This window comes from Lepidochelys kempii, chromosome 3 (assembly GCF_965140265.1).
Source record: "Lepidochelys kempii isolate rLepKem1 chromosome 3, rLepKem1.hap2, whole genome shotgun sequence".
NCBI classification, from domain to species: Eukaryota; Metazoa; Chordata; order Testudines; family Cheloniidae; genus Lepidochelys; species Lepidochelys kempii.
Genome location: NC_133258.1, coordinates 195,344,734 through 195,360,409, shown reverse-complemented (window position 1 = coordinate 195,360,409; position 15,676 = coordinate 195,344,734). Strand labels below are relative to the sequence as shown.

The following is a 15,676-nucleotide window of genomic DNA, read 5'->3' as shown; positions in this document are numbered from 1 at the left end:
GATCTCCTGGGCATTAGGTAACGTGAAGTTCCTTTGATGGCATGAGCAGTTTCTTGATTTCAATAAGCATGCAACTTCAAAAGTCTAAAGTCTACCAAAAAAAAAAAATACTGCTCAATATTAAAAAAAAATAGCAAATAGATTTTCGAAGTTTTTTTATTATGGATGCTGATTCTAGCAACAGCCGGATGAGCCAAGCTCCTTACCTTTGCTCTTGCCATGAGGAACTTGACAGAACGATCATGGCAGATGTCAGAGGCACTGTAAAGTAGCTCTTGAATGTTATTTGCCAGTTTTTCCAGCTCCAGATCAGTCAGTTTCATATCTTCGCTGATCCTGAAAATGACAGAAATGTTTGTTTGCAAATGATTTCACAAATATTATGCTTTACATGCAGTTTCCAATCACTTGCTGAGGGAGGAAAGAACACTGCAGCAGCAAAGTGGTCTGATATCGCAAGTTATCTTTACTATATAACTTTGGACAGTTGGAGCTTTCTAACCCGCTGTCAATGTCGTATCAGTCTCCATAACTAGCGAATGCATGGTTCTGTTCTATATTTTTTTTTTAAATCCACTCAAATTAGGTATTTCAGGCAGACCACTCACAGAGCTTATTATTTTATTTTTTACTGCTGTTGGTTAAAAGTTACCCAGCCCATGTCATTATTTACACATCGCTTTGTGACAGATACGCACTCTGCTTTTTCCAAAGTGACAGGCCATGCCTGCAATAAATGTTCTGCAGCTTTTTCTCCTTCAGCTTGTAAGCTTTCTGAGGGGCTTTCCATGACTCCATCAGTGTCCTCTCTTGCCTTCGGCTCCTTGCTACTTAGGTGTGTGCCTTTCTGAAAACTGGTTTTGGCCTGGCCACCGTTTTGAGCCCACTGCATGGCACAGCTCTGCCAGTGCTTAGCAAATCGAGTCTGTAATTTGCTGGTCTGGTGTGGCTGCTACAAGGGTTGCAGGTGTTGACAGTGTGTGCGGAGAGAGAGAACCTGCAGGACGGGGAGACTGAAATGGGAGGGTGCCGTGAAGGAGGTGAGGTGGGAGCAGCAAGAGGGTGGACACTCTCACGTAGTTATATGTGCCCCTATTACAAATGCTAAAAGTAGGCTGTGTGAACCCAAAAGAGAGGTGCCAAACAAGCATATAGGGATACAGTAGCACATTTTATAATAAAAAGCTGTTCAATCAGCTGTAGAAGGTTCTTTGCCACTGAAGTCCTCCACCTCCAGCAAGGCCACCATATCCACTGATCATCTGAGCAAACAGCTCTAGACTGGTGCCCAGTTCCTTCCCCTCTTGCTTGTATCCGGATTTAATTCTCCCGGCTGTTGTCCTCATCATGGTGCCTCTCTCTTCCGGGAGCTCCAGTCATGTCCACCACGAGGTTAAGTTGGGTGGCGAGGTCCTTGCTGAAGACCCTGTCCAGTTGCTTGCTCCCTGATACATCAGGGAGTCATCACTGGACCTTAGTCCTTGTTTGTTTTGTGGGTTTTTTAGGATAGTTGTCTCAAATACTTTCCCTCTGGCCATCCCTATGCTTCGGAGTGCTCTACACCAAGCATGGATGGCTGCTCAAACACACATGTATAGATCTTGGAGTTCCTGCTGTATTTCTGTAGCTGGAACTGAACAAGCTCCTCATCCTACTGAGAGATGAAGTTGTGGATGTCTTCTAGCTATCAGGCAGCTGCATGCTGTGGCATTTAAAATGGACTGCTTGATAAAGATCTGCATCTAGAGCTGCTTGCTATGAAAATGGCTTGCAGCTGAGTTCTGCACACTGTGCAGAGCTATAAAGTAGGTAGCTTCCAACTGAGTAAAGCCTCGAACAATGGAACACAGAAGGTGACCAGAAAGGCTATTTCTGCAGTGGCTGGCGAACTGTGGGACAGCAGTGGGAGGACTATTTGCATGGATTGTGTTATCACAGTAGTGGAGGTGCATCCACTCAGCCATTCAATGAACTGCACTGATTCAGACTTACCCCTATAACTTATCGAGGCAACTTTAATCAACAGACAGCCAGCAAACAATCAACTGTAGCAAATGTGTATGGACACCTGGGAACTTCCAAACAGTTGAGAGATACTATGATCAACTAGTGTCTCTAATGCAGACAAGGCCAGAGGAGGTTATGCACCCCATTCCTCCACAGGTGCAGAGACTCCCCGGGCAGGAAAAGCAGTGGGTTTCTGCTGCACAAGGGTTGGCGTGCAAGGTCCCCATGCAGCTGCACACGTCGGGCAACAGGTGGCCCTGGGAGGAGCCAAAGGAAGTGCAGTCTGTGGTTCCTGCCGTCCTCCCATGGCATCCTGACTAAGAGCCTCTGGAAGCCAGTTCATCCAATAACTAGATAAGCAAACTGAACCAGAGTGAATTTTACGTTGTAACGTCATGTCACCAAAAACTGCCAATGTCTGAATGGTACATTATAACATTAACATTGGTAGGACAGGAGTCAACACCGGATAAATACTCTAGCAGTGATGTTTACTTACATAATCTCTACTCCCCCTGGTATAACAGAAGACGGCATCTGTTCTTTGCTGGATGAAGAGTCAGTAGTGCATTCTGGCTCAGACACTGAATCACTGCTGCAGGGCTCACTGTTTGGAGAAGTATTTCTTTGAGAGGTAGTGTCAACTGCTACAGATGGGAGGTCCCCCTCACTGAATGCATCACTTATAAACATGCCTTCGTGAGTCAGATAAGCTACTTCTGTATCCACAGTATTGTCTTTTGCAGGGTTCTTCTGTACTGAAGTTTCCTCCAGTTCCCTGGTCCTTTGGTTCTTGTCTAGAACCAAGAGAACCATGCTACGAATAATATTTAAGGTTGCCTAGAATCAAATATAAAGTTTATTAACAAAAAACTTAACATCATTTTACTTTGACAAACAGACGTTTTCTTTTGATAAGAAACAAGAACATTTAAATATTGTTTTTATTTATTTTTTTTAATGTTGTGTAATCATTAGTTCAAATCACAGGAGCCAATCTCCAACAGCAGCCAGCACCAGATGCTTCTGAGAAAGGTGCAAGAAACCCCACATGTGGATTAATCTGTCCCCCAGGAAGATCTCATCCTAATCCTAATAATTAGAGCCTGACATAAACCATGAAACAAGAAGTTTTATCTACTTTCCAACCCACTCTCTGTTAACCATATAGATCCAACCTCTCTTGAAATTAAAGTTTAGGACTCTGTAGTCAAGATCAACATCTTACATTTCAACTAGAAAATAACTCTAGCTCAATTCTGCATCAGTGTCTGAAAGGAGGATGTGAAGCCCTTGAGAAATGAACATACTTACCTTAATTCTTTTGAGAAAGATAGTAAATGTAGAAAAAATATTCTTCAGTAGATCAAACCACTGAGGAAAATTCATCATCCTCATTTGATCTGCAAGCCTACAAAAAGAACAGCATTTTGGAGACGACAATTATTTACCTTTGAAGTGATCTACTGACAAGGCTGACTATTGGCATTTAAAGAGAAAGCGGACGGTCAAAACCATTGTAAATTTACAAAAAAGCAGACCACATGGTAATAGCTGTCTAGTCAAGAAAACAGACAATACTATAAGCAGCATAGTCTTGATTAAGAAATAAATGGGAGGGCTAAAAACATATCACGCCAGAAAAGTGAATGCCTCAGTTAACATTCACAGCTTTTTAAAGCAACAATGTCCTTGTTCTGTAACACCAGAAGGTGCTGCTTAGCCTCCATTACAGTCAGGGTGCATGATAATGACCATCGTCATCAAGCACAGAGCAAAAATAACCAAGATTGACTATGAAGACACATTATTGCTGGCAAAGCAAAAATACTAGGGTTATGCTCCTTTTTTGCTGCACCGCAAGACAGATTTCTGGCAAAAGGCAGGAAAATGCATTGCCAAAACCAAAGTAAAATCTCATAATATACAATTTGTCTCCGAACAGAATTAGTCACTATTTCTATGAAATGCAGCTTTTCAACCTTTACTGAATCCTCTGTGTGTCTGAACGCTAGCAGCAAAGGGGAGGTTACTTGCTTTCAAGATCTGATTTTAAAAAATAAATTGGCCCCAATTCTCAAATTGACAGCAATAATGGCTTCTGGTTTGGCCTTATCTGTGGGTCTAATTGTGCTCTTCTGGAGTAGGCTGTGAATCTAATCGTGCTCTTCTGGGGTAGGCTGTCTTAGGCACATACATGCGGCTCAGAGCCAAGAGAGCTTACGTTGTTCAGTGTCCTTCCATTGGAGTAGTAAGATGTGCCTCTAATCTCTTTCATGCAGGAGGTACTGACCTACAGACACATTTTATTACAGCACTAGAATATTATCAGAGGGAACGCCTGCCTTTCCCCTTACATAGTCAGGAAACAAATGCCTAAATATTTTAGCCTGTGCTTTTCCTAACCCTGTATATAATATGCAATGGAATTAACATGTTTTTAAAAACAAATTTCAAAAGTAAGGTTAAAAATACAGAAGTATAATTGTTAAGGTCTGCAAGAAGAAGGGAAATACTTAGGGCTCCTGAAGAGGACCGTTGGGGAGAAACAGAAGAACAAGATGATACTTAATTATTCACCACTTTAAAAACAAATTAAAAAACAGTTGATCCTCTGTGCTAAAGCACACATTCCCCACCCAACCTGCCACAACAGACCCATAGCATATACTTACTTAATGACAACTTCTGTATCTATTTCTTCTATCTGCGATACCGTGCTAACCACACACTGTGAAGTTTAAGAAAAAAAGTGTCTTAGCGTCTTTCCAACCCTTCTGAGTTCCATAATTTAAAAGAACCTCAAGTTAAACAAGAAAAAAGAAAAGAAAGACAGGCATTTGGGTCATTTAACATTCTTACAGCTTTTTTCTTTTAATTGCAAAACATGGGACCCACGATTTTTGAAAGGGACTAGTGATTTTGGATGCCCAACTTGACACACCTGAAAGAGGCCTGATTTTCTCTGAGCACTTTCTGAAAATCTCCTTTAAAAGTGCCCAAAAATTGAGGCCCCCAAAATGCCCAATCATTTGAATATTTTGTCTGGGATGAAGATTTTATATTTATTTAAACAGAGGATTCACAAAAACTAACAATGTGAAGAACAGTACTATGATGGCATTACTGTAAGAAGTGGGCTATGGGTACAAAACAGATTCCCCAAGGGACTGTCTGTATTGATCTCAGCCCAGAAAATTTCCCCACATCCTTATTTCCTATTACAGTATATCCTCATCCTTGAGGCCCATTATCTCCACAAAATATCCTCCAGCTGAAGAGCGGATGGAAAGAAAATGGCCATTCAGTCAAATTTCTAGCTCTCCCAAACCAATATTTATTCCAAACTTTTCCATTGTTTTAGAGAGAGTTTATTGAGGCATCTTTGTTATTACGGGTTTGTTAAACCTAGAAACAAAGCAACTCCACTTAGACTAAATTAGAGACTTTCTCCGATGTGATCAAGAATCGCTTAGATGCACAAAATGATTCAACAGCATATGAACTCGTCTGGTCTGTAAGTAGATTTCTATAAACCACAGTGGTGCCAGATGGTGTCCTGTTGTTTAAATATTGGAGACATTAATAACTGGTGTTCTACACAGACGCTTCTTAAAGATACATTTCTTCATGAGCTATGCTGAATGCTAAGGAACTACACCTCTGTTCCTCTGTTTGCATGGTCACAAAGTACTACAAGTGCGGGTGCAAGCGGGCAGCCCTACAAAGGAGTGTGGATGGACACACACGCAAGACTTGGGTGGAGAACAGTATTCCTTCTTTGCAGAAAAACAGTTTACTTCTGGGGGAATTTTGTGTGCACAGAATTCATGGCCCCCGCATATTTCTTTGCTTCCCTGCAGAAAAATTACTTCTGACGGGGAAGAAAAGGGAAACCGCAAGAATGGTCTTTCACCCACTCCCCAGCAGTGCAGGCAAGTCAGAATGGGTACCCAGAGCAGCCGGTAGAGATGTAAACCACCACTGGGGTGGTGGCGGCTGGGTAGCTGTGCACATGAGAGAGAGACACTGTCCCTCTCACTTGCTGTTGTGGCATGCTCGGCATGGAAGGGCGGGGCTTTGGGGTGTTTCTGAAGAGGTAGGCATGGGGCACATTCTGTTCCCTCAGGCAGAGGAGAATGTAACAGACGGCCTACAGAGTGAATTGTTCCCATTGTTCTTATTGAATTCCCCCAGGAGTATACAACAGGTCTAAAAAATTTTACATTAACATTTTACACTCCTTTTACGTTGCCAGAGTGGTGTAAAGGACAGTCTGGCCTTATAAATGCTTATGGTACTTTAGTGATTAGAACTGGTCTAAATTTTTGGACTGAAAAAATTTCCTATCAAAATGTGCTCCAGGAACTGTGTGCTACTGACCTTTTTAGAGATGGTCAGTAGCCAGTATAAACTGTGAATTTGAGCCCCCAGCCCTCACTTGCTCTTCAGTTGCCTATAATGTAACACTAAGCATATAGATGCATATATCTGTTGACTAATAACTAGAAGTAAATGGTCAATACTAGCTACATTACTATTAGAAAGAGGGGGTTTGGTGATTTCCTCCAGTGCTCCGCACTCCCATTCTCCATCCATTGTATTGTAGTTTAAATAAATTACAAACAAAATTGAAACCAGCTGTATTATATTACGTTATTTTGACAAAAATATGCAGAATTTTGCATATTTTTAAAATACTGTGCGCAGAATTTTTAATTTTTTGACACAGAATTCCCCCAGGAGTAACCATTATCTGCAAGGGTCTACAAGAAATATGCAACATGTAAACATGATCCAAATACCACAGAGAAGGAAACTGGGAGTTGGAAAATAATGGTTTAAAGGATATTTCCAGATTACCTACTCCCCATGCATGGGTATGGCAACACCCATTTTTTTATGTTCTCTGTGTATATATATATCTTCCTACTGTATTTTCCACTGCATGCATCTGACAAAGTGGGTTTTAGCCCACGAAAGCTTATGCCCAAATAAATTTGTTAGTCTCTAAGGTGCCACAAGTACTCCTCGTTTTGTTTTTTTTACTCCCCATGTGTGTAACAAGATGGCACACTATCTGGCAGAAATTTATATCTGAAATTGATTATATTTTGTTTGTTACCAAGGGGGACCTGACAACTGAGAAAGGCAAGGGAAAGGCATCTGGGGACTGCAGTCCACGCTGGGCAGGGGAATTGCTTTGTTTTGGTGTTCCACATGAATTTTTTGTGCCCTGAGGCAAAGGCTGAAACAGTCTCGCTTATGATATTGGTTTCTTCTCCTGGGCTGGTGAGAAGCCCAGCGCCTTAACTGAAGGGATAGCACAGTACCCTGACTTTACTGTCTGTCCCGTAACAGACAAGAGACCACGACAATCCAGGCAAGGAATATTTACGTATTAAACATCACGGAATTCCGACAGATGGACATCATCTAGCCCTCCTCCCTACAAATGCAGGATTGTTCCTAAGATTTTCAAGTGACCGGGGAAGTGTGTGTGTGTGTGTTAATAAGCTTTATTTTATGGTTCTCTTCCTATTTCTGTAAAATTGCCAATAGATACTGGCCTTGTTGAAACTAAATGGAATTGTGTAGCCATCTTATCTGGGGAAGTTACAGGCTAACGGAAAAAGAAAAAAACAAACTAACTCACAGCAGGCAGAGAAAGGTGAAGGTAAGTGTCTGTGTACCAAGGCACAGAGAAAGATGTGTTCTTCCTCTACACTGATGCCACACAATGGCTGGGGAAGGCCATTGGGAGATCAGATCTACAGATATGAGATCACTAATACAACAGGATTAATTATTATCTTTTTAAAGTACAACTTTTCACAATAAGAGAAAATCTGATGTTATGAAATTATATTAAATACATTCTTATAACAACTGAAACAAAAATATTTCTAAAAGATGGGAAAGTCTTTGACATAAGCTAGAAGTGATTTGCTTACCTGTTTAATTATGCTCTTTGCTGTAATAATCATTTCATCACCATATATTTCAAAAAAATTTAGCTTTCTTTGTTTTAAAAGTCCAAATACTAGTGATACAAGTCTTTCCTATTAAAAACACCAAAGGGGCAGGGAGAAGAAAAAGATACTTAAAACATACAATAGTAAAAACTTATTCATGTATCAAAATGCAGTGTGTGTGGAATGGCCTGATGGCCTACTGCTAGTGCTCAAGTCCAAACATCCTACGTTTAAACCACACCTTTCCACGCATGAGACTGAGTGGGATTACTTTTAGGCTATGTCTACACTTCAACCACTGCAGTCGTGCCACTGTAGCACTTCAGCGTAGACACTCACAACAGCAAGAGTTGTCTCCCATCCCTGTAGTTAATCCACCTCTCAGAGAGGCAGTAGCTAAATCAACTGAAGAATTCTTCTGTCAACCTAGCACTGTCTACACCTGGATTTAGGTCGGCTTAACTATGTCGCTCAAGGGTGTGGATTTTTCACATCTCTGAGCAACACTGCTGGGTCTCACAGACTCATAGACTTTAAAGTCAGAAGGTACCATCATGATCATCTAGTCTGACCTCCTGCACATTGCAGGTCACAGAACCTCACCCACCCACTCCTTTAATAGACCCTAACCTCTGGCTGAGTTACTGAAGTCCTCCAGTCTTGGTTTAAAGACTTCAAATTACAGAGAACCATCATTTACACTAGTTTAAACCTGCAAGTGACCCGTGACCCATGCTGCAAAGAACAGCAAAAAACAACAACAAAAAATCAGGGTCTCTGCTAATCTGACCCAGGGGAAAATTCCTTCCAACCTAACTTTTCAGTGAAGACCTGGCTGTAGTCAGTTAACAGTGGCCAGAAGGATACTGATCATGATAGCTTAACCTCAAAGGTCTTAAAGTAAATTAAGAATACACAGCGAAAAAATATTTAACAGCTCTGTGGACCAAACCTGCAGCAAGCAATATGCTTGGAACAATTATCCATATGCAAGATAAAATCATAAGGAAGATAGAATGAGAATAATATACATAATCATCTATCTATTTGCTTACTGTATTTTCACTAACTACAAGGTATGAGACCACATGCTTTTCTGTACTATTTCAAGAGTTACACATTCAGTTGTATCATGGGTCAGAACTAATAACTGGCAACATTTTAAAAAAGATCAATAAATTGATTTATTTTTAAAGAAAAAAAAGTGATTGGAATAAAATTCTGTGGATTCAGGTACAAGAAACAGGAAAATGTTATTATTCAAAACAAAAAAAGGATAAGGAGAAATTTGAACAAAAAGAAAAATGGTATAAAATTATAATGTTGCTATAGTGGCAATGAGAGGATGAATGTTAGTACTTATAAAGTACTCTGAAGATGAAAAATGTTATATTAGTCAGGTGGCTTCTACTTTCTATAAGAAACGTACCTCTTCTAGAATCTGACAGTCCTCTTCAAATGGTCTATTTAAATCACTACGAGCATAAGTGGAAAACTCTGCAATCATCATTTTATCTATGAGTTTTTCTAACTCACAAAGCTGTGATCCAAGATGCCTGTTTAAGAAAAACAGTGATTGAGCTATAAGTTAAATAATCAGAAAAACCTGCAAATTAATTTTTAGTTCAAGACCAAAGAAAACAGCCACGCAGTGAATAATTTCTATGCAATCAATTCAGGCTTAATATGAGGTTCAACACTTTCATGTCTTAGACTAGCCAAAATGGTGCATTTGAGTGTGTATTTTCTCCTTGAAGCAAAAATATAATGGAGGTTAAGAATTTGCATCAAAGTAGATAAGAGCCCCTTGTGGGCTTTATCCTAGGAAGTGCTGTCCACCTCAATCTCCCACTGAAACCAACAGAAGTTGAGGATACTTAGTACCGGTACTTAGTAGTATCAAGGTCTTGGTCTTTAAGGAAGAAAGATTGTTTCATTGTTATTCCAGTGCCTCAACCATTCAGTCTTGAAGTGCATTAATTTCAAACATTTAAGTAGATCATACAAACATGGAAGAGTTAATTCGTACGAGTGAGCGATAGAGATAGCTTTCAGAGACAGAGTGGCTTTCAGAGAGTACAAGGGTTTTCAAGCTGCCACCATTATAGTGCTTCTATAAACAGCGTCAGAGTTTAAGACCAGAAGGGACCACCAGATCATCTGACCTGACTTTCTGTATATCACAGGCCACCAACACTACCCAGCAGTTGCCCAACAACCAGAATTAGATCAGCCCTCAGGAGACTAAACTATTATGTGCCACAGGCAGAGAACAGGAGGGACCAAGGTGCACCAATGCCCAAGGCCCACACAATGGCAGGGAATTGATTATTTGAGGTATACCTAACTGATCCTGGCAAAGTGATCTGCACCTTGTGCTGCAAAGCCAGGCAAAAACCATCACTGCCAATCTGAACTGGGAGAAAATTCCTTCCTGACTCCATATATAGCAATCAGTTAGACCAGGGGTGGGCAAACTATGGCCCACAGGCCGGATCCAGCCCGTCAGGGCTTTGGATCTGGCCTGCGGGATTGCCACCCCTGTGGCCCCCACACAGCTCCCAGAAGTGGCTGGCACCATGTCCCTGCGACCCCTGTTGGGTGGGGGGGCAAAGGGCTCTGCACGCTGCCCTCGCCTGCAGGCACAGCTCCCCACAGCTCCCATTGGCCAGGAACGGGGAACCGCAGCCAATGGGAGCTTCAGGAAAGGTACCTGCAGGCGAGGACAGTGCGTGGAGCCCTCTGTCCCCGCCCCCAAGGACACGGTGCCGGCCGCTTCCAGGAGCGGCACAGGGGCCAGGAAGGCAGGGAGCCTGCCTGAGCCCCGCTGCGCACTGCTCCCACCCCAGAGCCGCTCAAGGTAAGCCGTGCTGGGCTGGAGTCTGCACCCCAAACCCCTCCTGCACCCCGCACCCCCAACCCCGTGCCCTGAGCCCCCCACCGTATCTCACACCCCTCTTCCACCCCAACCCCTTGCCCTGAGCCCCTTCCTGCACACCGCACCCCCTCCCACACCCCGACCCCCTGCCCTAGCCCTATATTCATGGCCCTGCATGCAATTTCCCCACCCAGATGTGACCATTGGGCCAAAAAGTTTGCCCACCCCAAGTTAGACCCCAAGCACATGAGCAAGTACCAACCAGCCAAGCACCTGAGAGAGAATGCTCTGTTCCACCTAAGAGAACAGGCCCACCTCATCCAGTGTCCCATCTCCAGCTATGGCCATCTCTGATGTTTCATAAGAAGCAAACAACCCCTCCCTCCTGACCCCTGCAGGTGACCAGCTGAAGCCTTGAAGCATGAGATTTAAAATAATCAGATATGAACCAGAAGAGACCCCCAGGGCTCCAGAGCCCTGTGCCCCACCATCACAGGCAACCCCACCATACAATCCCACTCAAACTTGTCCACCTCTCTTAAAACTAATTGTTTGCCCTCTAATGGCTCCGAATGGGAGGGTGTTCCAAAAATCTCACCCCTCTGATGGGAGGAAACCTTCTTCTAATTTCCATCCTGAATTTGTTCATGGCCAATTTATACCAATTTGTTCTTATGCCAACATGGTCCATTAGTTTAAATAGCTCTTCACCCTCTTGGTGTTTATCCCCGATGTATTTAAAGAAAACAATTACAGCCCCTCTGAGCCTAGGTTTTGAGTGGCTAAACACACTAAGCTCTTTCAGTCTCCTCTCATAAGACAGACATTCCATTCCCTTATTCATCCTAGTAGCTCCTCTCTGAACCTGTTCCAGTTTGAATTCATCTTTCTTGAACATGGGTGACCAGAACTGTAGGCAGTATTCCAAAGGAGGTCCCAGCAGTGCCTTGTAGAATGGCATTAATACTTCTCTATCTCTACTGGAAATGCCTCACCTGATGCGTCCTAGAATCGATCACATTTGCCTTTTTTCATAGCCACAGCACACTGATGGCTCATAGTCATAGACACCAGCACATTCAGGTACCTCTTCTCCTCTGAGCCCCGTTTATAGCAGAAATGCTTATTATCAGACCCCAACTGCATGACCTTGCACTCTGTATTATTACACTTAATTCCACTTCTGTCCAGACTTCAAGGTCATGCAGTTCTTCCTGTATGATATTCAGATCCTCTTCTGTATGGACGATGCCTCCCAACTTTGCATCATCAGCAAATTTCATTCGTATATTCCTACTTTTTGTGCCAAGTTCATTAATCAGATGATTGAAAAAGATTGGTCCCAAGACTGACCCTTGAATAACTCCACTAGTAACCTCCATCCAGTCCGACAGTTCACCTTTCAGCACAACCCGTTGCTATCTCCCCTTTAGCCAGTTCCTTACCCACCTATGATGTTTTGGGGTTCACCCAGATCACTAAGGATTTCTGTCACCACCTGCCCTGTAACACTGGGGGCCTTTGTGCTGTGCAGCTATGGTTCAGATCCCTGCAACCAGTAGCCAACCCACAAGAATAAGGTGTCACTCCAGCTATCACCAGCAGGAGAGTGAATTTGTGTGGGGGGTGGAGGGTGAGAAAACCTGGATTTGTGCTGGAAATGGCCCACCTGATGATCACTTTAGATAAGCTATTACCAGCTGGACAATGGGGCGGGAGGAGGTATTTTTTCATATTCTCTGTGTATATATAAAGTCTGCTGCAGTTTCCACGGCATGCATCTGATGAAGTGAGCTGTAGCTCACGAAAGCTCACGCTCAAATAAATTGGTTAGTCTCTAAGGTGCCACAAGTACTCCTTTTCTTTTTGCGAATACAGACTAACACGGCTGTTACTCTGACTCCAGCTCTCATAAGCCCAGTTACTCTCTAAAGCTTGACACCAACAGCTCTCAAGTCCGAAGTCTCCCCAAATATGTTTTGCCCAAGTTCTAAACTGCCAGACCCTCAGAATTTTCCCATATGTTTTGTCACCCCCAGAAGTCTTGAAACCAGCCCCCACAGATACCAGCACACTTTGACATATATATTCCACATGTTGCTCAAGGAGTGTGAATTATTCACACCCCTGAGTGACGTAAATTATTCTAAACTAATTTATAGAATAGATATAGCCTCAGTCCATGGTGAGTCATGGTTATTCAGAGCAGGGAAATTCCCTCTTGACTTAATGCTCGGGAACCAGGATGTTCTTTTCAATTTTGAGTCATTTCAATATCTTTTCATTAATTTTAATGGTCTACATTGTCCTTTCTTGGCCTGGCCAATGAATAGTTACTTGAAGTTGGTTTTGTGTAAACAATTGGCTTGAGAGGTGTCCCTCCCTGCCCGACTGCTCGCTGCCCTGTTCTGAGGTGGAGCTGACATTTATGAGCACAGTGTTTTATATATGCACAATTACATAAAATCATATCTCTAATGACCATCTAATTCAGAACACTGCAAGCTTTCATAATGGTCTTCATCTGATATATTTTTAAGTACAATAACACACTATGCAATCAATTGGTTTAACTGCTTATTTGTGGGGTTAAACCTTCTGTTCTCACCTTGGGATGCCTGGACCCTGATTGTCCTTCCATCCTACAATTCTTGTACTACACCCCATCTTCTCTAATATAACTAAAATTTCCATGTGGTACCATGTCAAATGCTTTACTGAAATTCAGATATATCAGATCTATTGTATTTCCCTTATCTAAAAAATAAACAAAACTAGGGCTGTCAAGTGATTAAAAAAAATTAATCGCGATTAATCGCACTGTTAAACAATAATAGAATACCATTTATTTAAATAGTTTTGGATGTTTTCTACATTTTCAAATACATTGATTTCGATTACAACACAGAATACAAAGTGTACAGTGCTCACTTTATGTTTATTTTATTAGAAATATACAGGGCAGGGGGTGGGACTGGGGATACTGCTCCTTTCCCCACAGAATGCTGACAGCTCCTCCAGCAGCCCTGCCCCCTGAGCTGCTGGAGGACAGGGCTGGGGGGCGGGGGGGCCAGGAGGCAGTACAGTTGAACTGCAGGGCTCTTGCAGGAGCCGCAGCGGGGAAAGGAGCAGAACATGGGGCCATCAAGCGGCCCCACGCCGGCAGCTCCTCTGACGGGGCTGCTGTACAGATGGAGGAGACCCTGCATGGAAGGGCTGGGGTAGTAGAACTGCACCAGGGGAGCTGCGGGCGTGGTGCCGCCCGGTGGCCCCATGTTCTGCTTCTTTCACCTCTGCCGTTCGAAATCTCTGGTGCAGCTGGAGGAGGACAGAGACCACACCTCCCCAGGTAAGGGAGGTGGATCATGAGGAGGGGACGGAGAGAGCGTGGGGACCCCAGGCTGGGGAGGAGTCACATGGAGGATCACGTGCCCCCCCACACCCTGTACTGGTAAGAAATGGATTCCACTTGCACACCTGGGCATAACCAACCCACGTACCCCAGTAACAGAAATGCCAGGTAAAGGGAAAGTTTCCAGCATTTTTAGCCACTTGCACATCACCTTCACTGCTATTTCTGACACACTCTGGACCTTAACAGTGAAATCACTTCCATCTTCAACAGACATTCAAGAATAATAAAAAAAAACCCTGAACTATGACCTCACCAATATTAAGGGATAATTACATCACATGTGGACTGTGTAACCATTAGACATTGAAATTACAACTATTCTAAATCTAGATGTCTTTTTCCAGACATTTCTAAGTACTCTCTGTATAAACAGCAAATTATTTATACACATGTAGAGAAACTTAGTAAAGAGGAGTAAAGACAAAATACTATCTAAAATTCCCCTCCCTCAAAAAACAAAGACAGTGGTAAGGCTCAGAGTACATATCAGTAATTTTGGGTAAAAAAAACACTACATTATAAAAGCAAGCTTTATAAACCCAGGAAATTCAGAGTTAAGGTTACACTTAAAAGTCATTTACACTTTTCAAAGTATGGGAATGCATATTTAAGGCATCCACACAAATTCAATTTTGCCCTATTGTAATGTCATACAATAACCATACAACTATGATTACACTTATAAATGCTCATGGTCCCAAATTAGATTAAACTAGTTTTTCAACACATCACATTATATGCTTGTGGCGTCCCTTTCCTGCCACTCTTCTAACATGGCAGAGTTAAGGAGCTTTTATTTTGTATTATAACCAGAAGCCAGTTTACATGACTGCGGTCTGGATGTCACATTATAAAAGCAGAGTCATTTTGTTATGTATGTTTGCTTTGGGTACTGTTAATTGTTTTACAACAAATTATTCTGCAATGCTGCTAAATTTAAATTGATGCTCTCCAATACAAGAGGCAAACTCCATGAGCTGTAAGCAACAATATACCAGAGTATGCACAAGTTTATTTTAAACCACCACTGTCTGCTTACAAGTTAGCCTTCGTTTAAACTCAGAGGTAAACCTGCTTTGCTGATTTTGTTTCACTTGACTGTTGCAGCTTATTACTGAAGACAAAATTGGAACATCCATTCAATATTTCTGTGAATAAGCTAAAGTCTTTGTGTGATGAGGGGATTTTTAAAATTAGCTTCTATCACAGCTTTCTTGAATATTCTGGTCTTTTGGCAACATGTTTTTCCTTAGTACACAGTGAAACGTTTGCATGCCAATCAGAGACTATGCATAAGATTATGTGCTGTGCCTCTAAGAGGTACAGCACAGAACTCACAACTGAGGTGTATAAGTGAGGGGGAGGGCGGCTATTGTGGCTTTAAAAGCCACCTTTGAATCT

At 42.4% G+C, this 15,676-nt stretch overlaps 1 protein-coding gene across 12 annotated transcripts in view; it reads right to left on the bottom strand.

Moving 5' to 3' along the window:
* Positions 1–15,676, bottom strand: part of VPS54 (VPS54 subunit of GARP complex) — a 100,151-nt gene that overhangs the window by 45,081 nt on the left and 39,394 nt on the right. For all 12 annotated transcript variants that reach the window (XR_012158323.1, XR_012158322.1, XM_073339519.1 and 9 more), the window contains 6 exons: positions 9,412–9,538; positions 7,962–8,069; positions 4,683–4,738; positions 3,322–3,418; positions 2,507–2,847; positions 207–336 (listed from right to left, as the gene is read on the bottom strand). Coding sequence is in view for 10 of the 12 variants with exons in the window: in XM_073339519.1 (XP_073195620.1) it covers positions 207–336; positions 2,507–2,847; positions 3,322–3,418; positions 4,683–4,738; positions 7,962–8,069; positions 9,412–9,538 (859 nt within the window). In the remaining 2 variants the exon portion in view is untranslated. The remainder of the gene's footprint in view (positions 1–206; positions 337–2,506; positions 2,848–3,321; positions 3,419–4,682; positions 4,739–7,961; positions 8,070–9,411; positions 9,539–15,676) is intronic.